This window comes from Conger conger, chromosome 19, assembly GCF_963514075.1.
Source record: "Conger conger chromosome 19, fConCon1.1, whole genome shotgun sequence".
Classification (NCBI taxonomy): domain Eukaryota; kingdom Metazoa; phylum Chordata; class Actinopteri; order Anguilliformes; family Congridae; genus Conger; species Conger conger.
In genome coordinates, this window is record NC_083778.1 from 18318085 (window position 1) to 18345764 (window position 27680).

Sequence of the window (27680 nt, forward strand, 5' to 3'; positions counted from 1 at the left end):
CAAATCCTGTATATTCTCAGGTTTTTTTAGGAGTGTCATTCGAAGAGGCTCACTGGTCCCCAGGAAGGTTTTTTTTTGTTTTTTTTCCAGACCAGTCGACTCCCAAGGACCATATGCCTTCTCTCCAGGTGCAGGGCTGGAATCAGCACTTTCCTCTCGGCGACATAATGCAGCTCAGCGCGAAAACGGGCTCGATCCCTTCCTCATGACCGCATCGCCTCCCACACAAACACAGATTTACAGCTCGGACAAATCAAAATGGCTCCCCGGCGCTTTCAGAGGGCGCCCCGCGGAGATCTCGAAAGTTTCAACACTTGAAAGAACGGGGGAGACGCTGCCAACAGGTGCGCGTTTCCGCGCGGCGCGTCTCCTGTCTGCGGGGGCTGAGGCTCACGGGCGCCGACGGCGTGACAGAGACGGATTGATCTCGTTTTTTTAATACCCGCCTCTGCGTTCACCTTCAGGTCGCAAACTCCACCGCTGCGAGAGGAGGCCGAGACAGTCCATCACGTTTAATGGCCTTAAATTTAGCATAGTTAAATTTAGCGTAGGTAAAGGTCTATTTGTGGCTTTGCGTAAATGTGACTTGGGGGGGTGGGGGGGTGGTGGTGTTATCATGGAGGGACGATCTTTCGGCACGGCCATTAGCCAAAAAGGCAAGATGCGGGAAGCCGTCCGTTTTAGGGGCCCTTCGTTTCACGAAGTCACCGCTGACCTTCTGCGACCATCGGAATCCTGAGACGTGACGGTGCGGATTAAGATCTCCACGGAAACAAAGGTCACGTCGTCATTGGCCAGACGGCGGGCGCACGCACGCACATCCGCCAAACGCTCTGATCTCACCTCGCCCGCCCAGCTGTGGAGCTCGTTACCAAGGAGACTACGAGGAGAGAGAGAATCCTCCTGGGCCCCACAGCAGTGCTGTAACGTCACACACACTCACACGCACACACACACACACACACTCAGACACACACACACACACACACACACACACACACACTCACACACACTCACACACACACTCACACACACACACACACTCAGACACACACACACACACACACACACACTCACACACACACACACACACACACTCACACACACACTCAGACACACACACACACACACGCACACACACACGCACACACACACGCACACACACACACACACTCACACACACACACACACACACTCACACACACTCTCACACACACACACACACTCACACACACACACACACACGCACACACACACACTCACACACACACACACACACACACGCGCACACACACACCCATACACACACACACGCACACACACACCCATACACACACACACACTCACACTCACACACACACACACACACACACACACACACACACACACACACACTCACACACACACACACACACTCTCACACACACACACACACACACACACATGCACACACATACACACAAAAGCATGAGAGAGAGTGTATGAGTGTGTGTGTGAGTCTGTGAGAGTATAAAATCATGTGTGTGGTTTGTTGTTGTCTTGTGTAGCTTGTATAAAAGCTTCCAGGTTCAAAAGGTTCAGGCTCTTTTCTCCGAATTCAATCATTCCCCTCTTTCGCCTTATTGCCACCACTATGTACCTTCCCACACTCCTCTCTCCCTCTCTCTCAACCTCTCTGTCTCTACCTTCTCTTCCTCACTCTAACCCCCCTCCCTCCCTCCTCTCTCATCCCCCTCTCTCCCTGCCGGTGAAACACTCGGTCAGGGGCTCTGGTGTGAGGATGATGGATGGTTTGGCGTCACGGGCGACGGGCTGTGTGTGTGTGTGTGTGTGTGTGTGTGTGTGTGTGTGTGTGCATGTGTGTGTCGGGCTGTGTGTGTGTATGTGTGTGTGTGCTGGGCATCAGGCTGTGTGTCTGTGTCTGTGTGTGAGTGTGAGTGTGTGTGAATGTGTGTGTGCTGCGTCATCGGGCTGTGTGTGTGTGTGTTTGTGTGTGTGTGCTGAGCGTCAGGCTGTGTGTCTGTGTCTGTGTGTGTCTGTGTCTGTGTGTGAATGTGAGTCTGAGTCTGTGTGTGCTGGGTCATCGGGCTGTGTGTCTGTCAGTGTGTGTGTGTGTGTGTGAGTGCGTGCGAGTGTGAGTGTGTGTGTGTGTGCTGGGTCATCGGGCTGTGCGTGTGTGTGTGTGTGTGTGTGTGTGAGTGCGTGCGAGTGTGTGTGTGTGTGAGTGTATGTGTGTGTGTGTGTGTGTGTGTGTATGCGTGCTGGGCATCAGGCCGTGTTTCTGTGTCTGTGTCTGTGTGTGAGTGTGTGTGAATGTGAGTGTGTGTGTGCTGGGTCATCGGGCTGTGTGTGTGTGCGTGCGTGTGTGCTGAGCGTGAGCGAGGCGACGCGGGACAGCGTTCGGGGCCGGTGCGGCGCACGCTGGGCGCAGCCGGGACAGTGATGGATGTCTGACCGGCTCAGCAGCTCTGGCGGAGCTTTCTGGAACACCCGTGAGGCCCCCCCGCGCCCCGAGGGCAGCGCCGCGGCCAAATTATCCGTCTGTCGGCCGTCCCCCTTTTCTCTCCATCCTCCCTGCCACGTACGGTGCGTCCCAATTATTTCTGCTCGTTAGCTTCCCCCCTTCTGCCCCTCTCCGATCTCACCCAGGATGACCGCTCGGCTAATTACGCGCCTGGACTGACGGAGAGCCGCAGAGATGTAAAGAAATATTAAAAGTCTCCGGCGCTTTTCTTCCTTCCCTAACCCCTCCAACGTCGGCCATTTTGTAGATGAGTGGTGTGTCGGAGGGGAGGAGAGAAGCTGATGGACTCTTTCTGTGACTCACAACCTCGAGACCTGTTAGCTCTCTCTCTCTCACACACACACACACACACACACTCTCTCTCATACACACACACACATTTACTCTCACACACACAGTCTCTTTCTCATACACTCGCTGATTCACACACATACTCTCACACCTGCCTGTGACCTGCCCCCACATAGCGTGCACACACACACACACACACACACACACACACACACACACACACACACACACACACACACACACACACACATACTCTCATACACTCTTACACACTCACACACTCACACACTCTCACATACTCTCGCACAGTCCTTGACCTGCCCCCACATAGCACACACACACACACACACACACACACACACACTTCCCAGTAAGGAAATCAGACAGAATGCAATCCCCAAGCTTTACTTTCCCAAGAAAAGGAACCGCTAATCCTTTCCAGCAGCCACAGCTGACGTCAGCAAAAAAAAGGTTTCTGGTGTACTGAACTGGCCTCGCACACTCCTCTGTCCCTGTACAGAGCAGTGCGCTGATTTTAAACCTCTCCACCTCGTGCGACCCAGGCCAGGGCTGACCACTCGAAACGCCCGTTTAAAAATACATCACACGCTCTGAAGCCCGCGAGGCCCCGCGCCTCGTTAAACGCGGCGCTAACGAACGGCGCTCACTACCGCTCGAGAGCTACGCTGCCTCCCCGCCTCTTGCAGAAGACGTTTAATAATAACGGTTTCGGTTTCCATGGAAATCACACCGTGGAGACGGGGGGGGGGGGGGCGAGATCTCCTCTCTCTCTCTCTCTCTCTCTCTCTCCCTCCCTCTCCCCACGCCTGTCATCACTTAGTCACCGGGGAAACGTCACCGCGCACGCACATCCTACCGCGGTGCTTCAGATAACCTTTCGCCGTTTTTAATCCGCAGTCACGTCAACGGAAAAAAGGCCGCGAGTGAGTCAGAGTGGAAGCTGAATGAATGAAGCGTGAATCCAGGCGGCAGCTGTTTGCGTGAGGCGTTGTGCGCCGTGAGCGCTACCTGTAGACCGTCCGTAGCTTTCGGTGGATTATTAACGGGGGAAAAGTCACGGACGGTGAGACCGTGCTTTCGGGAATTACACGCAGAATAGCAGGCGCGGGAGCTGAAAGGCTTCAGGGGGCCCGTCCCAGTGGCGTGGCCCGGGAGAGCTACCCCTGCCCCAGCCACACGCAGGGCGCCGCCTGCCTCTGCGTCCACTCATCACACGAATAACACCCCCTACCAGGCCTCCAGAGAAACTGACTGAGGACTGCTGTCATGGGAGAGAGGGAGAGGGAGAGGGAGAGAGAGAGAGAGAGAGAGGACAGAGGAAGAGGGGGGAGAGGGAGAGGGGGAGAGAGAGAGGACAGGAAAAGAAAGGGAGAAAGAATGAGACAGAACTGAGGGAGAGAGAGAAAAAGAGAGTGAGAGAGAGAGCAAGAGAGAGACAGAGAGAGCGAGAGATACCATCATTTAACTGGCCTGTTTGTCTTTCTTTTCTTCTGTGTATTGGCATTGGGTTCATTCTGTTGGTCTGTTCATTGGTATCTTGTTTCGCTGTTGCTGTCACTTGTAGTCGTGTCCGTGAAGCCCTGTCCGTGAAGCCCTGTACGTGAAGCCCTGTCCGTGAAGCCCTGTCTCGGTGTGGTAGTTACAGACTCAGCCTATCTATCTCCCTTCTGTTCATGGCCTTGCACCCGATCCTATATGAACTGTACCTGCTCTGGCGTGTGCGGTTGTTTGTTCAGCGACCTCGATGCGCGTTTTGTACGCCGCTGTGGATAAAAGCGTGTGCTGAACGAGCTGTCATGTCACGTATCGCCTGGTTAAAATGAGAGACGGCGCTGCGTGCTCACCAGCCGTTCATGGTGAAGTCCCGATACAGCATCCTCTTGCCCACCTCCTTCCTCTGCACCCTCCGGGGGAACTCCAGGTGCGTGAACTCGTTCCCCAGCAGGTGGGGCTGCATGTAGCCCTGCGTAAAAAAACCCCGGGCCCCAAGAAGCAGGAACGCACGCATGAAAACCCATACGCGGAGCGCTTTTATTTTGACACTTCTCCCGCCGGCAATTTCTCATAAAGCGGACTTTTATTTTGACGGCACCATACCAGGAACTGCAGCCTCTGCCGCTCTGACTCTGGGGTGAACTCCGTTGACATGGGGATGACCTCGCCGCTCCGAATGATTATGGCTCTAAACGGGAAAACAAAATAGAGGAAACGAATCCAGTAACCTTTAGCATTACAGTGCAGTGCAGTGATGTTGCAACCTAATGTTCCAATGTTGACCAATTACAGTAAACTCCCATATTCCAGCTAATACATGAGTCATATACACATCTTTCTCAGGTAACTATAACCCAAATAAATGCGTGTTCTGCTATGAAATATTCTTCTCTTGAATGAGGGCAGCCTGTAGCCCAGTGGCGAGTGACTGGGACCTGGAAGGTTGTTGGCACCGTGTAGCTACAATAAGATCCACACAGCTGATGGGCCCTTGAGCAAGGCCCTTAACCCCCGCATTGCTCCAGGGGGGATGATTGTCTCCTGCTTAGTCGAATCAACTGTAAGTCACTTTGGATAAAAGTGTCAGCTAAATAACAAATTATTATTATTATTATCATCATAATGGAGCTGGTTCTCGGCTACTGCAGCTGTGGAGCTACCCGTCAGCCGACAAAATGTAAACGCGTAAACGAAGCGGTTCTCTCCCGGCGGGACAGATGGTGGACCGTAATCACTCTGCACGTTTGCAGACGAGGTGTGATGTCACCTGCGAAGGCCAGGGAACCTCGTGATTCGCCGTACTGTACGGGTGACAGAGAAGTGGGGGCGGGGCATCTGTTCTGGCTGCGTTGCCATTGCAACAGGGCCTCCTGGTCTTATGAAATCTCCTGGTCTTATGAGTCTCAACTTGGTATGTGTGTGCCTGTGGCTATGTGTGTGTGTGTGAATGGGTGAATGAGAAGCATCAATTGTACAGCGCTTTGGATAAAGGCGCGATATAAATCCCAACCATTTACCATTTACCATTTACCATTGACCAAGCAGTGTGCTTTATTAGCGACTGACCTGCTGTCCCCAGCGTTGGCCATGTACAGCTTTCCCAGGAGAAACACGGCCACCAGCGCAGTGCAGCCCCCGGAGATGTTGTACACGGACTTCTCCCTCTCGATCTGCGCGTCCTGCACAGAGGAACAGACACAGCACCCTTCAGCCAATCACGCACGAGACGCCGCACTCTTCAGCCAATCACACCCGAGACAACACGCTCTTCAGCCAATCACGCCCGAGACGCCACACTCTTCAGCCAATCACACCCGAGACAACACGCTCTTCAGCCAATCACGCCTGAGACGCCGCACTCTTCAGCCATTCACGGTGTTCTGCCGGTTAACTCTCGTCCAATCGCGCCTTGAGTGTGGAGGAGTTAAAGGCATGATAACGGAAAAACAAGCACACTAAAACAAACTGAAACACAAAACCAAAATCGATTTGCAAATTAATGAAGTGACCACTATTCCATCTGTTGCTGTCACTTGAATAGATTCTGTAACACTATTGCAATTAAATAAATCAATAAATTTTATTCTTAATTTTTTTTTTTTTTATAAAAAACTGTACCGCAATATATATATAATTCAATTATACATTTTTTGCTGGTAAAAGGTACTTTTTAAAGTACCCAAATAGAACATTATTATGCTTTAAGGAACACATTTGGGAAATTTGTTCCTTAAAGAACAGAAGTGTACCTCCACTGCATTTTTAGGTCTGAGAGTGTATCGGCTGTGCGTTCGGTGTGAAACTCTGGGAGTGTTGGACCCTGTGCAGGGCATCGCTTCCCTCGTGATTCACTCAGACGTGGATGTGTGTGTTAGATGACCCTGCGTTGGCTGCTTGATTTCACCTGGCCCGAAGGGCACTGCTGTTTGCAACGGTGACACAAAGGCAGAAGCCGAGAGCGAGGAACTCATATTCAGGAGTTTCATGTGTTCTGCAGCGGGGTTTGAACCTGCAACCTCCCGGTGACAAAGCACAGTGACCTCAGTGTGGAGCAGGGGGTGCCCGGGCCTCCTCCTCCCCCAGCATATGACACTCTGCAGGGCCCGCCAACACACCTCTCCCACGCCTTCAGCTCGGCCAATCAGCCATCTGATCAGTGTGCGCACACAGGCACCCCGCACTACACTACGCCAGGGACCGGAGCGCATGGTTCAGCTCCGATCCAGGCAGGGAGGGGGGAGAGGGAGAGAGAGAGGAGGAGAGTGAGAGGGAGAGGAGGAGGGAGAGGGAGAGAGAGAGGAGGAGGAAGATAGAGGGAGAGAGAGAGGAGGGGGGAGAGAGGGAGAGGAGGAGGGAGAGGGAGAGAGAGAGGAGGAGGAAGAGAGGGAGAGAGAGGGAGGGAGAGGAGGAGGGAGAGAGAGGGAGAGAGAGAGGGAAGGGAGGGAGAGAGAGAGGTAGGGAGGGAGAGAGAGAAAGAGGGAGGGAGAGAGGAGGAGAGGGAGAGAGGGAGGGAGGGAGGGAGGGAGAGAGAGAAAGCGGGAGAGAGAGCAAGGGAGAGAGAGAGGGAGGGAGGGAGAGAGAGGAGGAGGGAGGGGGGGAGAGGAGGAGGGAGGGGGGGAGGGAGAGAGAGAAAGCGGGAGAGAGAGAGCAAGGGAGAGAGAGGTAGGGAGGGAGAGAGAGAAAGAGGGAGGAAGAGGGAGGAGGGAGGGGGGGAGGGAGAGAGAGAGGAAGAGGGAGGAGGGAGGGGGGGAGGGAGAGAGAGAGAGCAAGGGAGAGAGAGAGGAAGAGGGAGGGGGGAGGGAGAGCTGACATGACCTCATGTGTACCGCAGTAGATATGAATAACGAGTCGCCGATGCTGCGGACGTTTGCCGGGAAATGAAACTGCCGCCTTGCAGAATCAGCGGGTTTTTACGAAACACAGCCTCCGTGAAATAAAATAAAATAACCCCCATCCACTCAGGGACGCGTTAATGAAGCACCGGGCATGCAAAGCTGAACGCCGCGGCCTTAAAATAAAACTGACGTGCGTTAAAAAAAAAGCGCACAGACGCACAGCCTTCAGAAGGATTCCCACCGGCATCGTGTCATTCCCATCCTGGGAAGGAGCCTTGCCGAGGGGACTAATGACAGAGCGGCTTTTCTTTACATATCGCCGTGTAGCCTGCGTAAACACTATGATGTGTTGAGCCCCCGGTCTCTCCCGCTGGTGTGTGGGGAGCAGTCTGGCACAAAATGGCCGCCATGCATCACCAAGGTGGATGCTGCACATCGGTGGTGGTTGAGGCGAGTTTCCCCTCTCATTAGTGTAAGTGCTTTCAGTGTCTAGAGAAAGCACTACGCAAATGAAACGATCGGTCTTATCTCTCGAATACCTTCCTGTCCGATGCGCCTGCGTCCCTCCGTGCGCGTTTCCTATCTCTGTGGCAGATTCTCCCGATTAGAAAGGCGTAGAGGTGAAGGGGCACAGAGATAAGACACGCTGTGTAGCACAGGGCCGGGTTTACCACCGTAAAACACCATTTAAAAAAATCACCATTAAGGGGTCACTCCATTTGCGTAATGAAAGGCTTTGTGAAAAACCTGGATTAGTGCGAGAAAAAGCGGGTTTATTGGAGAGGGTTTAAAAGGTCTGGCGGCACGGATGGTGCAGTGGGTAGCACTGCCGCCTCACAGCAAGGAGGTCCTGGGTTCGAATCCCCGTCGGCCGGGGCCTCTCTGTGCGGAGTTTGCATGTTCTCCCCGTGTCTGCGTGGGTTTCCTCCGGGTACTCCGGTTTCCTCCCACAGTCCAAAAACATGCACGTTAGGCTGATTGGAGAGTCTAAATTGCCCGTAGGTATGAGTGTGTGAGTGAATGGTGTGTGTGCCCTGCGATAGACTGGCGACCTGTCCAGGGTGTATTCCTGCCTTTCACCCAATGTATGCTGGGATAGGCTCCAGCCCCCCTGCGACCCTGTTCAGGATAAGCGGGTTCAGATAATGGATGGATGGATGGATGGTTTAAAAGGTGGGTTTGACTGCAGACGGACAGACAGACGTGTTCACTTGGCAGGCAGACTTTGGCTCGATTTGCCCAAAGCGGGCAGACTCCTCTAACCGCAGGTGGAGAAGCAGCATTACTTCTGCCTCAGGGACCGAACACAGGACACAGTTTGCCTGCACGACGGTCACATAAGGCCACGAGTATTCAGGGATTAGAATTTTCAATGTGCTTTACACTCAGTGGATTAAAATACTACGACTACTACTACGACTACTACTACTGAATATTCATAATAATAAATGTCGTTCCATACTGAAACTACCAGGGTGTGCCTTAGCTAATTTTCATGCATAATATTTTACCGTAAAATATACACTCATTGAGCACTTTATTAGGTTTTTTATTTTTTTCTTCTACTGCTGTAGCCTATCCACTTAGCATGTTGTGTGTTCAGAGATGCTCTTCCGCATACCACTGTTGTACTGCGTGGTTATTTGTGTTACTGTCACCTTCCTGTCAGCTTCGACCAGTTTGGCCCTTCTCCTCTGACCTTAACAACGCGTTTCTGCCCACAGAACCGCTACTCACTGGACTTGTTTTTCACACCATTCTCTGCAAACTCTACAGACTGTTGTGTGTGAGAATCCCAGGAGCTCAGCAGTTTCTGAGCTACTTAAACCACCCTGTCTGGCACCAACAATCATTCCACAGTCAAAGTCAATTAGATCACATTTCTTCCCCATTCTGACATTTGGTCTAAACAACAGCTGAAACACTTGACCACACCGACATGCTTTTATGCATTTAGTTGCTGCCACATGATTGGCTGATTAAATATTTACATTAATAAGCTGGTGTACAGGTCTACCTAATAAATTGCTCCCTGAGTGTTTATTATTTTCTACTAATCCCCTTTAAAAGCAGGCCATTATCCATCAGCATTAAAAGCCAGACAAACGCGGCCCTTTGAGACTGTGTACAAAGCCCTAATTAAGGCGGCGAGACTTGGACTAAAATCATTACACGTTGTTTATTGTACAATAAAACATGAAGTAAATAAGGAGAACGAGAAACGGTCGTGTAGATGTTCGCTTTAGGACGTCTTCTGAAGGCGGCGCGTCACCGTTCATGAGCGGTTATGCCTGTAAATCTGCAGAGCCGATAATACAACTTGCGATATGCCACGGCCTGGCCTGGCCTGGGAACGGCAGAATACGCTGAGCCACACTGCCACCTAGTGGGACCGTCTCGCCATTACAGCCGTCCGGTGGAAAGAATGCGAAAATGTTTAAATCACTGTCCGAAACTAGGAAACGGCCAGCGCGTGCTGCAGACGCTACTTCCCCCTTCTGTGAGAACTGGAACTCCTGATCGACAGGGACCGCAGATTTGTAACCAAGGGTTACCGCACCACGGCGACCGGTTAGAGGGGCGGAACGTCATTAGAGATGTGGACGGCAGGGGAGGGTCGTGTTATCGGACAGGGGGCTCGTTCCAATTCCTCATTTTTAACCGCTTTTTAAACTTTTGCTCCTTTTTTGCCTTTTAAGCTCCGCCCATCGGAAGAGGCGAGAAAAAGAAGTGACTCATTTGGAAATTGCTGGAGTCATGTGCAACATATCTCAATGAGGATGTGCTTTGTGGTTTCATCTTTTTATGGAATGCGATCCAGTAGTTATTGTGCACACTGCACAGCAATGAATGCTATATACAGTGCAGTACGTGGGTGTTTGGACAGCGGTGCAGTCTTTGAATGATTCAATGTGAATTGGAAAATGGGAACGTCCTCGCTCCTTCAAACGGCAGTTGGAAGCCACGTCGGTCACAGACATGACAGATGGAGGTGGACCCACAGATCGATCATTCATACTTCACACTTTCAGATTAAAACATCTCCGCAAAGGATGCACTCATCAAGTTCTCTTGCACAAAGGGTAGTTTGGGTGTTCCAAACATCTACAAGAGGCGATAAAAGAATAAACGATGATAAATGAGATAAAAATAGAGCGCAGGGAGACCTTTGAAGCCGTGGGTGCACAGTCACACGCTTTCGGATAAAACACTTCCGCAAAGGATGCACTCATCATGTTTTCTCGCTCAAAGCAAAGTTTCCAAACGTCTACAACTTGCTCCTTGAAGGAACATTCAGCGGGTCGGCCGTTTGCGACGTCCTTAAAGACGGCGGACCTCGATCAATCCTGCCAGGCCGGTGAGTGAGTAAAATAAAACAAGAAGGGGATAATAAAATGAACTGCGATAAACGAGATAAAGTAAAGGAGTTGCAGCCTCACCATCTCTTTGAAGGCGTTCTCCAGGGCGCCCACCACCAGGCTCTCGTGCTCCACCTTCTTCTCGGTGAAGAAGCGCGTGGGGGGGGTCCCGGGCGAGCCGGGGGCCCCAGCGGCCCCCCGGAGGGAGGCGGCCCGCGTCAGGGCGCGGTGCGAGCCGGGCGTGGCCCCGGGCTCCTCGCCCAGGCAGGTGGGCGGCAGGAGGGCCGAGTTCCGCAGCACCTCCAGCACCTCCTGCAGCTGCTCCACCAGGTGATGCTGCAGCAGCCGAGAGGCCACCACCGCCGCGCCCGAGCCCGCGTGCCCGTCGAACAGCGCCCAGTAGTGGAAGAGCAGCCCGTCTGCGTCCTGCACACACACACACACGCGTATGAACACACACACACACACACACACACACACACACACGTATGAACACACACACACACACACACACACACACACGTATGAACACACACACACACACACGCGTATGAACACACACACTCACACACACACACACACACACACACACACACTCACACACACGCGTATAAACACACACACACACACACACTCACACACACACACACACACACACACACACAGCCCGCGTGCCCGTTGAACAGCGCCCAGTAGTGGAAGAGCAGCCCGTCTGCGTCCTGCACACACACACACACACACACACACACACACATATATAAATACACACACACACACACACACACGTATAAACACACACACTCACACACACACAAGTGCACACACATAATTTGAATTTCAATCTGGAATCATTAACAAATGCAAAGCTTGACCTTTGATACAGCTAATAACAAAATGACGGCCCTATATCTATCCCAGAGCAGTTGGTACTGATAAAGAATCGGAGGGAAATCATTAACGTTCGGCACAAGGTCCCTACTTGATGCTCTTGCTCATAGTCCTACCCTGGCTTTCCATAAACCCTAACCTCCCACAACGGGTGCACAGGCAGAAATGAACCTGCCTTCCTGTCACTAATGCCACACAGGCCTCCATTTCCAGCACAGGAAACACTAAAAGCGTCTCCCAGAGCTGACAGATGGCCACGCCATGAGCCGTGTGCGAGTCCAGGCCATGTGACCCTGCGTCACAAACGCCCACACACACACACACACACACACACACACACACACACACACACACACACACACACACACACACACACACACACACACACACACACACACACACACACACACACACGAGACACCGCGTCTGCCCCAGAACATTAAAGATTATCCCTCAGGTTGGGGTGTCTCGGTGGCGCAGCCTGTAGAGCACTGACCGCATGCTCATTGCGAGCCGCGACGTCGGCGGTTCGAATCCGACCGTCCGACATTTGTCGCATGTCTTCCCCTCTCTCTCGCTCCCATTCTTCCTGTCTCTCTATACTATATACTGTCCAATAAAGCTGAAAAAGGCCTAAAAAATATCTTTAAAAAAAAAAGATTATCCCTCAGGAAGGAGGGATAGCAAGTATAGCTACATTCGTCATTATTTTAAAACGCATCGGCTGGTGTGTGGTGAGCGTTCTGGCACAAAATGGCGGCCGAGCTTCACCCAGGCGGGGGCTACACATCGGTGGTGGTTGGAGGCGAGTTCCGCCCTCATCACTGTAAAGCGAATTGAGTGTCGAGAAAAGCTCAATATAAATGTGATGATCTATCTACCTATCTAAAACTCGGGAGTAAAAACGGTGTTGTTTCGTATTCGGTCCTCCTCACTGCCTGGCTAAAGCAATGTAACATCGTCTGTAAAGACTTCCCGGTTCCACGGGACGTAATTAACCCGCTGCTTCACACAGAGCGTAGCGTGTCCGTATACACACAGCGGACTCGGTCATGATGCAGCGCTTTTGTAACGCTCGGCAGCTCCGGTGACCACGCGTGGCTGCAGCCTCTTTAAGAGGATCAGCGTGTGAGAGCGCGATCGCACCGAGTAAGACACACTTACAGAGGGGGGGGGGTTTACAACGGCATTATTTCTATTAATAGCCCAAAGCCCTTTCGGTTCAGACCGGGAACCCGGGCTAATTGGGGCCAGAAGCGAAAAGCCCCCAGAGCGCGGTCCCCCCCCAAAAAAAGCGGGTGTGTGAACCGACGGTGACTCCAACGCCCCCCCCCACCCTCTCAGGTTTCCCCCCCCCGGCTCATTCACATCCCCTCTGGGGCCACAGTGCGCTCCATTGTGCCAGCAGCTGCTCAAGCCCTGGGTGGAATGCGTCAGGGAGAAAGGAGGGTTGGAACGGGGGGAGAGACACTGTGGTTTTCCCAAGAAATGCCTCCAGTCTAGACACATCCCCCCCCCCCCCCCCCCGTCCCGCTCGTTCCTTTCTGCTGACTTTGTATCGGCACTCGGGCTCCGACCAGCACCCATCGACCACGCGGTCGTGACTGGGAGGATCGCTAGTGCAGGCAAAACATGGATGAATTCCGCACACACGCACGCGCTGAGTGTTCACTGGGCGGGATAGCCTGCCAGGACATGTTCTGGAGGCAGAAACACTGGGGGTTTTCAAGACCAGGCTTGATAGGGTGCGAGATATTATTTCGCTTTTGGGTAAACTAAGCAGTAGGTACACTTTAGTGGTAAGAAAACGGGAGCGCTGCTGTTCTCGACATTATGTTACGTTATGCTATGTTATGTTATGTTACGTTATGTTATGTTATGTTATGTTATGTTATGCTATGCTATGCTATGCTCTGCTCTGCACTCATAGCCACATAGATGCTGAGGCAAGACGTTTGGCGAAATGCAGACAGATATGCGCTCTGACCATTTCCTGTTTTTTTGTGAAAACACTTTTGCAGTGCAGTTTTGTGTGTGTGTGTGTGTGTGTGTGTGTGTGTGTGTGTGTGTGTGCGCGCGCGCACATAAAAATCACAGGATATATCATTATCACGACTCGCCGAAAAAACAACAACCGTTCTTTCTCTAAAGTTGTCTTGCTAGTTAGGTGAAGATTTCACAACCAGTAATCATGTTTGACTCATCATGCTTGGAAGGCTAATGACCCATGAAGTTACTGTATTTAAGACACTGACTTGTCATTGCCCCCACCCCCCCCCCCCAAAAAAGAAAAGAAAAAGCAATGCAAAACTAAAATGGTGATACTCATCTTTCCCAGTTGTAAGAGGAAACTCTTCACAGCTTTTGACTATTGAGTCTCACAACAAAGCGATCTGTGCAGAAACAGTCCTGCAGACCTGCCAATCCATTTGAGTCTATGGTCTTAATTTCAAGAGCCACATTTTCTACTAGACTGAAACTTAAGACTGCAAGGGACATTCACTCCCCTTTAGGCACTGTCTGTGGTGAGGCAGGATGCATGTTATGACGGTTCATTTTCTGTTCCCTTTCTTGTCCACAAATAGCGGCCAATTTGACCATTCTCATTTCCCAATTTTAATGCGTAAATTAACTTGCTTGTTCCGCTTTGAAAAGACAATGGCGGAACTCGTATGGTCCTGTCCACACACCCTTAACGAAAACATCAGGTGCTCAAACACAGCCAAAACATATGAAGAGTACATATGTGGCTAATAAAAAAAAGAATCCCACTTTTAAGAAAAGGTAACCTATGCTATTTCAAGTCAGGATCTGTTTTCACATGAGAAAATTGTTGCTCACTTTGGAAAAGAAGCCAATAGCATGAAAATGTCTTCACATATGACATTTCTTTTCACATGATTGATGATTGGATAACTTGAGAGAAGGATGATGTGACATTTGGAGCACAAGAGAATGGGGTAGCAGGAGCAAAGGAAGATGGGATATCTGAGCAAAGGATGATGGGATATCTGGAGCAAAGGATGATGGGATATCTGGAGCAAAGGAGGATGGGATGTCTGGAGAAAAGGATGATGGGATATCTGGAGCAAAGGGTTATGGGATATCTGGAGCAAAGGATGATGGGATATCTGGAGCAAAGGAAGATGGGATATCTGAGCAAAGGATGATGGGATATCTGGAGCAAAGGATGATGGGATATCTGGAGCAAAGGAGGATGGGATGTCTGGAGAAAAGGATGATGGGATATCTGGAGCAAAGGGTTATGGGATATCTGGAGCAAAGGATGATGGGATATCTGGAGCAAAGGAAGATGGGATATCTGAGCAAAGGATGATGGGATATCTGGAGCAAAGGAAGATGGGATATCTGGAGCAAAGGAAGATAGGTAGAGGAGAAGCAGGACGGTGGGACAGCAGGAGAAGAGGATGATGGGACAGCAGGAGAAGAGGATGATGGGTAGCAGCAGAAGAGGACAGAAGAGTAGCAGCAGGAGCAGGCGGCAGTGTGCGCTGACTCACCGCGCTGTCCCGCAGGCCCACGCCCTCCCCGTTGGGCAGGGAGGACCTGCGCTTGGCCGTGGGGGTCCTGCTGGGAGTGGAGCCCCCCGTCCTCTTCTTCACCTCCACCACCTCGCAGCAGGCCTGGTCCTCGTTCAGAGCGCTCTTCCCCGCGTTGATCACCCTGCGCGACACAGCCGGCTTTACTAAGCAGGGCTTTACCAAGCTGGGCTTAAACCTAGCTGGGCTTAAATCTAGCAGGGCTTTACCAAGCTGGGCTTAAACCTAGCAGGGCTTTACCAAGCTGGGCTTAAACCAAGCAGGGCTTAAACCTAGCAGGGCTTTAAACAAAGCAGGGCTTTACCAAGCTGGGCTTAAACCAAGCTGGGCTTAAGCCTAGCTGGGCTTAAACCAAGCTGGGCTTAAACCTAGCAGGGCTTTAAACCAAGCAGGGCTTAACCAAGCTGGGCTTAAACCTAGCTGGGCTTAAACCAAGCTTAAACCAAACCATGGCGGTGCCGGTAAACTTGGCCTAGGCTTCAAAAGGCTTTTTATGAGCCCACGGATAGTCAGTGGGTGACGTAACAGGCACTTGGTCCATATTTTGCAGGGCACTACCTGACCAACACAAACAACTGAAATACTTTTTGAGCAGGGTCTGGGTCTGGTGCTTTTCAGGTCAGTCAGTATTGGAAAAAATACTCTCTCACACACACACTCTCTTCCTCTCTCACACACTCTCTTACACACTCTCTCCCTCTCTCACACACTTTCTCACACTCTCTCCTTCTCTCTCGCACTCTCCCTCACTCACTGTCTCTCTCTCCCTCACTCTCCCTCTTTCGCTCTCTCTCTCTCTCTCTCTCTCCCCCTTGCCTCAGTGACCGGACACACTCTCTCACACACTCTCACTCTCTCCCTCCCTCTCTCTCTTTCCCCCTAGCCTCAGTGGCCGTGGGGGAAGGGGGAGGGTGGAGGGCAGCTGACCCGTTTCCACACAGCCAGGCCTGGGGGGGGGAGGCACCCTGCCGTTTGGGGTCTGCGTGAGCTCTGCCAATAAACAGCACCACAGAACCGGGGGGGCACAGCTAATGAACGATCACACTGACACGCCGCCAAATGTCAGATGGAGTGGAAACCAAAACACTGTTTACTGTTGCCTCTTTCGTTTAGCTATTGTGTTCGTTTGAGAGAGGGCCCAGGCCTGAGGTACGGAAACGTGGGTGACTTGTGACTGACCAATTAAAGGGGCCCTTCGCCCAAAAAAAAAAAAACTATGTTTTTGCTTACTGCACCCAGAGGGGACTACACAGGTCACCATGATATAATGGACCTATGGGCCTCATCCCTCATACTCATCGATACGCCAACTATTTAGGACACCGTGTCCCAGACAAGTGGACAACTGCTCTTAACGGGCCGTTCCCTTAATAGTGTTCGACCGGAATGCCCGGTTTTCACAAATCTCAACAGATTCGGTTTGTGGTCCTGAATCGGACGATGTAACCTCCAGTCAGGATAACCCGACCGCAGAAACGTTGAAGTAGTTTGTAGTGAAGTGGAATGTAAAACAGTCCCCTGGTCCGATGTTTGTTCTTAGGCCCCCCGCCCCCACCAGGCCAACAGCTGTGAGACACAAAGGCCAGGCCTCACCCTGCTGTTCAAGGGAGGGGGAGGATCCAGTGAGCTAATCGTGGTCAAATTACCCCCTCTGATCCATCTCAGCACCCATTTTACACCAGAACTGGGTCAAAATACTCTAAATATATACATGCTAATGGCTAACTTGAAGCCCCTGGTGAAAGGATCTTGGGCTGCGGTGGTCGAACGCCGTTCTGCTGCCGTCACCGAGTGAGAGCCGTGAGTTAAGGGGTGAGAATAACATTTTTTTACCTGGGTGTTACCTGTGCTTCCAGACCGCTGCGACGTGCACAAAGAACCCTTTTCCTGTTTTGAAAACCGTCAACACGCTCGCCCGCATAAAATTATAAATATAAATATGAAGCGATGACCCAGTTTTTCGAGTCGGGCGGGACGCTCGTACTCCCGCCGGTGGAGAAAGGCTCACAGTCGCAGCGCTTCTACCCTTTGCTCTGGGATATAGGATCCGCGGGCGGATTATCAGCGTGGTGAAACGGATGTTCAGAATAGCTCGTGCCGCGGCGGGCGTATTTATAGCCCTGTGTGCGGGCCTGGGACGCCTCCCGCCGTGTCGTCTGCCACGCCGCGTTTCCCTCCCGGACCATCTCTCTCTCTCTCTGTCTCTCTGTGACTCTCTCTCTCTGTCTCTCTGTGACTCTCTGTGTGCCTCTCTCTCTCTCTGTGTCTCTGTGTCTCTCTCTGTGTCTCTCTCTGTGTGTCTCTGTGTATCTCTCTGTCTCTCTCTGTGTCTCTCTGTGACTCTCTCTGTCTGTCTCTCTCTCTCTCTGTGTCTCTCTGTGACTCTCTCTGTGTCTCTCTCTCTCTGTGTCTCTCTGTCTCTCCTCAGCAGGCCTCAGCAGTTTGGCTCACAGCAAGCGCTCCTTTGAAGCCGGGAGGCGACGTCAACGTCGACACTTCTTTTAGCCGAAATTCGCAACACCTGCGATCCCGTTCCTTGCCGGTTTTTGATCGCTGATGAGGTCCTCGATGAGTTTTGTATTCCCGACGCGGTCAAAAAAAAATTCCCCATTTGGCCCTTGAACAAGGCCCTTAACCCTGCATTGCTCCAGGGGAAGGATTGTCTCCTGCTTAGTCTAATCATGTCGCTCTGGATAAGAGTGTCAATTGGCTAAATGCCAATAATGTAATGTAATGTATTCTGATTTATGAATGACAGTAACGATAAGATCAAACAATCGGAACGTTCTCTTTAATCATCGAGAGTTCGAGTCTGTCTCTCTGCCCTCTTCCTCATTCCCCCGGGCTCAGCCGTGAGAGGGGCCGCCACTCTTTCCGCTGTTCGATAACAATTTTTTTACACGGGCCGTGAGAGTAACTGCCACGTCTCACAAATTAGCCCTAATGCTTAATGCGGGTCTTCATTACGGGGAGTCCCATGAAGATGGCGCAGGCCCCAAACCCGGATCACGAGACGGGCGCAGCCGAGGACCGTTATTGCATTACGCAGAGACAGTGCCGTAATGTGAAAATAGTGCAGGGCTTTTAAGTAATTAGGTGTAAGAGAAGGACGCCCGTTCGTCGGCTGAAAATGCCTCCCCGTTGAGGCGCGGCGTTCCGTGAATGCGGCGGCTTGTCCGGAACGGGTCGGGGCAGAAGCGCTCACAACAGGGTCTCAGTCAGGAAGGTGTGATGCTGTTTGACGGGATTCTGGGAATTCCTGGGGTTTTTAATCCGGTGGAAGGTCAGCGCTCATCCGCTTCCTCAGAGGAGAGCCGGGGCCTGGAGACTCGCAGCAACAGACCAAATCACCGGCGTGTGTCTCTCTGTGTCTCTCTGTGTGTCTCTCTCTCTCTCTCTGTGTCTCTGTGTCTCTCTGTGTGTGTCTCTCTCTCTCTGTGTCTCTCTCTGTGTGTCTCTCTCTCTCTCTCTCTGTGTCTCTCTCTCTGTGTCTCTGTGTGTGTGTGTCTCTCTCTCTCTGTCTCTCTCTGTGTCTCTCTATGGCTCTCTGTGTCACCGTGTGTCTCTGTGTGTCTCTGTGTGTGTCACTCTGTGTCTCTGTGTGTCTCTCTCTCTCTCTCTCTCTCTCTGTCTCTCTGTGTGTCTCTCTGTGTGTCTCTGTGTGTCTCTCTGTGTGTCTCTCTCTGTGTCTCTCTGTGTCTCTGTGTGTCTGTGTGTCTCTCTGTGTGTCTCTGTGTGTCTCTGTATGTCTCTCTGTCTCTCTCTGTGTCTCTCTCTTTCTGTGTCTCTCTGTCTCTGTGTCTCTCTCTCACTCACTCACTCTCACTCTCTCTATATTCAATTCAATGCTTTATTGGCATGACTATCCACAATATTTCCAAAGCATTTCACAATGAAACAATTAACAATGACACATAACAACCTGCCCAGGGACTGCAGATGGAAACCAGCTAGGAGCGCAAATCTGGTGCAAAGCATCTCCTCACATTAACTGAGATTAATGGTTTTTGTACATTTTCCCTGACAAACAAAACCACTTAACAGTGTATTGGAATAAAGTATATCAATTAAAATAATTAATTTATAAATAGGCAAAACAGAATGGCGATTTGAATAGCAAAATTGTCTCCAGGCAGAAAACCACATTAATTCCAGCATTTACAGATGTGGCTGATGACTTAAAGTGGTATAAATGGTAATTGGTTGGCATTTATATAGCACCTTCATCCAAAGTGCTGTACAATTGATGCTTCTCATTCACCCATTCATATACACACTCACACACCGACGGCGATTGGCTGCCATGCAAGGCACCAACCAGCTCGTCTGGAGCATTTGGGGGTTAGGTGTCTTGCTCAGGGACACTTAGACACAGCCCGGGCGGGGGATCGAACCGACATCCCTCCGACTGCCAGACGACTGCTCTTACTGCCTGAGCCAATGGGACGACTGCTCTTACTGCCTGAGCCACGTCGCCCCCCATGGTATCTCGCATGGCTTCTCTCCCTCTCATTTGGGTCACAGGACAGAGACACACACACACACACACACACTCGGGGTGAATATGCACAAGGGGCGATTCCTCCACAGTGGGGACTGGTTCGACTGCACGGACAGGCCTGTACATTGCTACACTCCAGAGCGATTCAATACACAACTCTGGATTGACCCACATTCCCCTGGCAGGGAAATAGCAACCAGCCACCGTCCCCGTTAAAGCTGCTTTGTCAAGGGTGAACGTGCAGGTTTTATCGACGGAAACGACCGTCCTTTTCACGCCGAACCGGGAAACAAGAACAGACTTTCCTTCCGCCGCGCGACCGAATGAAGTCAGTCCAGGGAGGAACCCTGGCGGTAGATATTTAGCGAGTTATACCACACACTGAACCATCTGTCTGTTTCCAGTGGGGGGGGATTACCGGGCGGATGAGTTCATCCTCTGGCAGCAACCAGTAACCAGGGGCCCGGAACCACAATGCTCCAGCACAACAGCGGCTTTCGAGCGCATTACTGGGTCCGCCGCGGTCGGTTATTCCGTAAATACGGCTAATTAATCTCCTCGTTATTAGCCGAAACGAATTCTAACCTCTTTGAATTGCCTGGAGGTGGCGGTGGCGGTTTGGATTCGTCATGGCAACAGGGTGGGCCGTGCTGGAGCAAACGGGCGTATCGTTGTGATGTCATAACCTCACGGAAGCCCAACCGGCGCGTTTAAACGCACATTCCGACGGACGCAGACTTTGCGCTTTGACACCTTCACCTCCTTCGTAATCCACATAGCGAGGGAAATGTCATTTTTCCACAGTATGGTAGCTTTAACAGAAGGCCTGTGCCTAAGATGGCGTCTGCACAGCGCGGAGGTAACAAACTGTCGGGACTGCCGTTTTGTCGGTTGAGATGACATCACCAGCGGATAAGATCACGGGGGCCTCGCAGTGCGGGGAACGTGATTGGGGGAAAACGTTTCGGGAAACGTCAGCGTTACTGCAAACAGCTTGCAGACCTTCTGCGCATCTCAGTCCCATCTGTAGTCCCTGTTTCTGTACATGATTTTAAAGGGGAATCAGTCATTTTGCTTGTTACTTGTTCCTTGTCCCAATATTGTTGGAACATGAAACTGCGTTTCTCAGCCTTTAGTCAATACAAGCCTCTTGACTGTGCTGTGTGTGACTACATTTCCCACAATTCCTGACCCTCTCCTGACCGTCTCCAGCTTGTAAAAGCGATCGTTATTCAAAGCCATTTATACCCTCCGCTGTCCGGCGACTTAACGCCACACAGCACTTCCTTTGTGCGTTGCATCTATTTATAGTTTGATTTACGCTTATTTACAGAGCTAGGAGGTCGCACATAGCTTTTCATTCAATTATGCATGTGCGTGTATGTGTATTGCACATGTATTGTTCGGTGTTGCTGAGAGTTGTCATGCGCAATTGCCATTTTAGGGATTAATAACGTTGTCTTGACTGACTTGACATTTCTTGGGTGCTTGCTGGGACTGGACTTCAGTGGGTGTGCCTAAAACAACCACAGTTTCATTATGGGAATAATAAATGTTTCCGCAATGTGGCAGGCTAGTGTGTGTGCCAGGCTGGTGCGTGTGGCTTTGTGTCGTGTGCTTAAAGTGATTCATTCATTTGCAAACGTTTGTTTTGCATAGTTGAACACTGACACAGCTCGGCAAAGGGTTGGCTGCTGCAGACCTGTATGAATCATTCCAAAATTCAGCCAGAATTCATTTACTGTACAGTAAAATGTCAGTGTTAAATCAACTCTTTCATAGTACATACAGTAAGGTCCAACTTAGAGTTGAATTAACACTGGACATTGTAGCTGGCTTGCCTGCTATGTAGGTATTTAAATTCGTTTTTTGTTTTTTTTGCATGTGAGAAAGACCCAAAATGCCCCAGTTTCACACATCCATAGTGTGACAAACCACTGCCTAAGAAACCCGGCTGCCTCAGTTTCCGTTTTGAATGTGAATTAAACAGAATCTCCCGGCACTAACCCTCCTCATTTCGGCTTCACAAACAGAAAGTGTATCATCAAAATGAGGCCTGGCTGCTGTCGGTTGTATTTTGGACATTTATGTGTATTCCTACATTTATACATTTATTCATTCACTTTACCCCCTTATCTGGTGCTTGTTTTCAGTAATATGAATTTGGGAAAACATGTTTGGCAAATTAAATGCTGTCTATTTATGATCATCTCACTGTTTATGCTCAGTTGAGAGGACTTTTGGCCCATTTTGCAACCCGCGGCCAACGCGAGAAAGGCCGTCGTACCGCAGGTCAGAATGAAGTTGATAACTAAAGCAAACAGCAGTAGGCCTATTCATAGGTTCAAACCCATTGAACGGAGATACGTCGCTGTTTGTTTGTGTCAGCAACACTTATTATCAATACGACATGTGATTTTATTATGAAATCGAACGATGCGTAAGGTGCATGGCGCGCCTGTCAGTTTTCAGCGGAACAAGACGGGTAGCGAACCTGGCTGCAGAATGAGAGGGCAGGTGCGGCAACAGAACAGCCCGCTATCCTGTAGCTTCCAGGAGGCTAACACCAAACATCCACGCCTGACTTTGTAAACATGGCGTTAAATACACAAACCGCATCCTTCCCAAATGCAATTATGTAGCCAACAAGCAAACATACACTGATGTTTTTTTTCCCCCAACCTCAATAGCTATCTAATCTGATCTAATTTCTTACCGCATTCGCGCAGCTAATCTTTATTTTGCACCTGTGACAGTCGCACGCACACGCACACACGCACCGATCTATTGCATTTAATTCGGCCAAGGCGATTTTAATTAAAATCGCTGCGTTGCCCGATGGACTCTTAAAGACAGCGACAGAGTGTTGCTGCAGCATCAGATCGCTGCGCAAAGCTGCAGGAGCGGCTTGTTATTAGTTTAAGATGGACGCGGCACATCCCCACTACTTACTCCGCATAACCGGTGGCCCACGGCAATCTCTTCGTTTCCTTCAGAATGAGAATCGGCCGCGATATGTGATCCGCGGAACACTCTATTTCGTCTTGTGACAGTCCCAGAAACTCCGGTCTCATGTAAGGAAATTTCAACGGCAGGTCGCAGCCGCTCACGTTTTCTCCGCTGGAACCGCCAGCCATTATTCCTCCCATGAAATTGGCCACCGCAGATTTCACCCGTGTGAGCATATTATTGCTGCGGCTCGCGTCTTTGCGGTGAAATGAGCGGGTCCCCTTCCCCGAAGTACCCCCCAGCTCGGCGACGCGTTCCAATGGCAGCTCGGTGCTCAGGCGGCAGAAGGGGGGAGGGAAAAAAAAAATACCAGTTAGGATTTCATTCAGTTGAGTGAGATCCCGGCGAACACGGAAATAATTTCTCCGATGAGCGCAGTCATGTGACAAACTGGTTGCAGGATTTGGTCGCAGAGTCGCCGCTTTGAGCAGCTTACAGGCGGTAGCAGTAGGTCAAAGGTAGCCAGCATCTCACAGGACGGACCTTGGCCGAGGTTTACAACCTGCGCACAGCGGGGAGCTGTTTTAATTTCCTCGGTTTCCCTCAGGAATGTGCCCCGACTGCCGGCTAACGACTTCTCAGAGTTGAGAAACTCGATGAGGTGGACTGCCTCTCTCTGAGCCTTACTGCATCATAAGCCCTCATTAGGAAACAGACTCACTAAGTTTTGGCCAGTTTGCAACTGTGAACTAATTTAATCTCAGAACTGGTTGTTTAATTAAAACGGCATGTCTTTATTATACCTGGGTTAAGAAATGGGGGAGAAGTGTAGCTTTGAGACTGTAATCCTCCCAGGACCGTGAACTAGAGACTGGGTGAAAGTTATGCCCAGTCACTGAATTCCAGCACCCGTAAGGGAGTGATGTTGTTATTTTCGGAGGGTGCTTGTCTGCCCGTCCAGACAGGGAGATTTAGGGATGAATCACAGTGTCAGCAGTTTCAAAGGATCGATTTGGCAAAGGGCAGAAGGCAGAACTGGCTAAGGTACATCACTGGGCCCCGGAAGGTTTGCGGTTCACAATAAGATCCACAATAATAGCCACAATAAGATCCAGATTGAGCCATTGAGCCCTTGAGCAAGGCCCTTAACCCTGCATTGCTCAAGGGGGGATTGTAGTTGTATTAGTTGTAGTTGTAGTAGTTATTTATTTCGGTCCTTATCAACAATTTTTACAGAATGAATGCGCATAGAAATAATGAACAACAATGTTGAGCGAAAAGGTGTAGGCTGAAGCTTTAGCTTATTACACCTACCATTTTTTACATATTCACATATTCAACCCTTTCACTACTAGGTTTAGTTTTCTCCCCTGCTTAGTCTAATCAACTGTATGTGGCTTTGGGAAAAGGCATCAGCTGAGTAACAAAAGATTATTTAATGGTCAATTCCCATTTCTGACCACAGTCTTGTGAAAGGGAATTTGAAAATGGCGGACGGCGATTCCAGAACATTCTGTGGTGGAGCTCAGGTCTGATTACACACAGTGTGCAGATTCAGTTTCTATTATTATTTTATAATTTTTTTATACACTTTGGTTTCACTTTTGGTTTCTGTAATATTCGGGACAAATAGCTCCGCAGGCATTGATGATTAGTCGGGTGTATTCAAATGTTTCCTCCGTGCTGGTGTAAGAGAGCTTTCAGTATCTCCTCTTTTATTTGCCTTTGGAGTCCATTTGCCTTTGTCAACATGAGGACCGGAGGTGTGGCAGTGTAAGTCAATGGAGCCATCATGGGACTGAAATATGAACAAAAAAACAAAACTGTCAGAGACACGGGCCAAACAACAGGCTTCCCGAAATCAACTGTTTGGAACATCAGAAAGAAGAAAGTAGTTTTCCCATTCGGTTACAGCTGGGAGACGGACTGTTTGAAGAAATGCCGCCACCTACTGTTTTTCAGAAGAACTTACAGTGATGTTGCACTTACCGTATTTCTGCCTTACTGCAGTCAGCTGGGGTTTGAAGTTGAACTGGATAAAGTTCAACTTCAAACCCAATCTACATTCGAATGGTGAAATGCCCAAGGCAGAGAGCTGACACCTGAACGTCCATCTACTGCATAAAACACCACATTCGTGTGTTTATATCAACATTCAGCTTCTTTAAGATCAAACGCTCAAGTGCATTCGGAGAAAGAAGTGGCAGAAAGCTATTTTTTTTATCTGATTTTTTTTGGTAGCCAATTGGACCCCGTCTAATTCAATTAGAGCTAGTATTAGATACACCGCCCACACCACGTCCCTCGGCGGCCCTACGAGAGCGACCCGCCTTCTTCAGCCGTCTCGCCACATGCTGGTAACCGTGATTCCGAGGTGCCCAAGGTGCTTTATTGTGCGGCGATCTACTAACCCTGCCAAGTCCCTCCCCCTGGAGCAGCGAGCCAATTATGCTGCTCCACGTGAGCCGGCCAAACTTGGCTTTTGGCAGGACCGAGAATCGAGCCCCGGTCCCCGGTGTGCAACTGCAGCGAACTGCAACCGCAAGTCTACTGCATCTTAGCCTGTTGCGCCACCGCGGCCCTCTGGCAGAAAGCTATTTTAATAAAGACTCTTCCAATCAGGAGCTGCTGAACAACCTTCCTGCTCCAGTGAACTGTGGAAAGCATAAACAGGCAAGTTACTGAGCAGGAGGTGAGTGCGGTTTCTGATGTGAGTCATCTGCAACCAGGCAGCTTCAGTGAAGTGCCCTCTGGCTGTAGGTTTCTGTCAGCTTGCTGTGTGTTAAACAGAAAGCACTGGGATCTTGGAAGGTTTACGGAGATTTATACTAGCCGAGACACAACCTTCGGAACATTTGCGTTTGATTCAGTTGCTATAAATGGTAAGTTGTTGGCATTTATAGAGCGCCTTTAGGCACCCAGGGCGGGATCAAACCTGCAACCCTCTTACTGCCAGACAACTGCTCTTACTGCCTGAGCCAATGTCGCTCCCAGATTCTGTTCATGAATGTCAATAAAATATTATTATAATTGTACATAGACTAGAAAAGACTGAAACCTCATATGTGCAAAACAAGGGAAGCAAGGTAGCGGCCAGCGCTGTGTAAAACGATTGCGTTTTGAGCACAACAGCAGAGCCTTGTACCCACCACGGTCCTTACTGGTGCAGTGCTCCAGATTGAGACAGTGCTCTCTCACACTCACTCATGTATTCCCGCTGGACGGTTTCCTGTTCGCCAGATAGAGAGCCGTGTGATACGACCAGCTGCCCGCGTCAGGGCCGTCTGTGTGCACTGAGAGAGCGGTGTCATTCACCTTAGCGCTGAGATTTGGGAGGTACAACGCCAAGCTTCGATCGGCCAGAATGGGTTTGGCTACCGTGGTTATCTGCGGGGTACATTTACATTTTTACATTTTAGTCATTTGGCAGATGCTTTTAATCCAAAGCGACTTACAAGTGCAGAGGTTCTACCATAAGTCAAAGCATCACATCCAGAAACTAGCAAAATACACATGAAATGCTGTTCTAAACATAGTTGTCATCAGAAGTGCATTATATTTTTATTTTTTTTGGGGGGTGAGACAAGGATAGGGATATCAGAAAGGAGGGGCAGGGGAAATCAGGAGGGAGGACTAAGGTAGAGTTTGAAAAGGTGGGTGTTGAGTCTGCGTCGAAATAGGGGGAGGGATTCTGCTGTTCTGACAGTGGTAGGCAAGTCATTCCACCACTGAGGAACCAGAACGGAAAACAGGCGTGAACGTGCAGCTCAACCGCCAGGTGCACGTAGAGAGGGAACCATAAGGCGACCAGAGCTGGCAGACCGGAGTGGTCTAGCTGGGGAGTAGGGAGTGATCAGGGATTGTATGTAAGGTGGGGCAGTCCCCTTAGCAGCCTGAAATGCCAACACTAGGGCCTTGAAACGGATGCGTGCGGCAATAGGAAGCCAGTGGAGGCCAATGAGAAGTGGCATAGTGAGAAGGGGTAGTCGTAGTCCAAGTGGATGTCGAATTTGACAAGAGATGGATGTTCTGTAAAGCAGAGCAGCACTCCTCTGACACAGAGGGGGGAAAAAATCTTCTGTTTGTGCCATTTAAAGTAGTTCTTGTTTTCTGGACGGTTTCTGTGCCAAAGCTATCGGTTCCAACATGCATTCAGTTGTCTGTGCTTAATTACACCAGGTTACTCCAAAGAAAACATAAGTCTGCAACTTAAAATGTGAAAAGGGACCTTCATATTATTTATTAATAATATGTTTTTATTTGTTTTGCGCCTTTCTCAAACCCCAGGTCGCTTGATATTTCATATTCTGGCTCCTGGAAGGGATGCCATTGTGATGAAAAACCTCAGAGGAGGTTTGGGATCCTGCAGGTTTTGTTAAAGAATAGTGGGGGTCAGAGTGAAAACGTGGCAGCACATTAAGCACTCAACTGTCTCCTCTCTTGCCATTAAACACTAACATTACACAAAGGTTTGTGCAGTTGTAGCCGTTGGCGTGTTTGTTTACTGGGAAAGCCAAACAGGATCTTGGAAGGTTTCGCTTCTATCCCTGGCCTCCGCCGTTTTTGCTGACTGATATCTGGCAGAAAAGCAGAGTTTATTTATTTATTTTCCATTTTTTTCTGGGCTGTAGAATCCCTCTTATGCTGCCAAGAGCATGTGCAGACATTTGTATATTTTCATATTGTCACAAAAGGTCTCTCTCTCTCGCTGAAGTGCTTCTGTCAGCAGAGAGTGGCATTGTCAGGGCCCTGTCCAAT

The 27680-nt window shown here is 50.2% G+C and overlaps 1 protein-coding gene and 1 long non-coding RNA gene across 2 annotated transcripts in view; one reads left to right on the forward strand and one right to left on the reverse strand.

Annotated features, from left to right (window-relative positions):
- LOC133119401 (uncharacterized) overlaps nt 1-324 on the forward strand; it is a 25953-nt gene extending 25629 nt beyond the window's left edge. The window contains exon 4 of the long non-coding RNA XR_009706521.1: nt 91-324. This is a non-coding gene — a long non-coding RNA (uncharacterized LOC133119401). The remainder of the gene's footprint in view (nt 1-90) is intronic.
- The window catches only part of ppm1h (protein phosphatase, Mg2+/Mn2+ dependent, 1H), a 27810-nt gene extending 4401 nt beyond the window's left edge, over nt 1-23409 (reverse strand). Inside the window, exons 1-6 of the mRNA XM_061229989.1 lie at nt 22926-23409; nt 15434-15596; nt 11106-11450; nt 5897-6009; nt 4934-5018; nt 4681-4799 (exon numbers count right to left, since the gene is read on the reverse strand). Of these exons, the coding sequence (XP_061085973.1) occupies nt 4681-4799; nt 4934-5018; nt 5897-6009; nt 11106-11450; nt 15434-15596; nt 22926-23158 (1058 nt within the window). The 5' untranslated portion in view covers nt 23159-23409. The remainder of the gene's footprint in view (nt 1-4680; nt 4800-4933; nt 5019-5896; nt 6010-11105; nt 11451-15433; nt 15597-22925) is intronic.
- Nucleotides 23410-27680: the final 4271 nt, after the last annotated feature.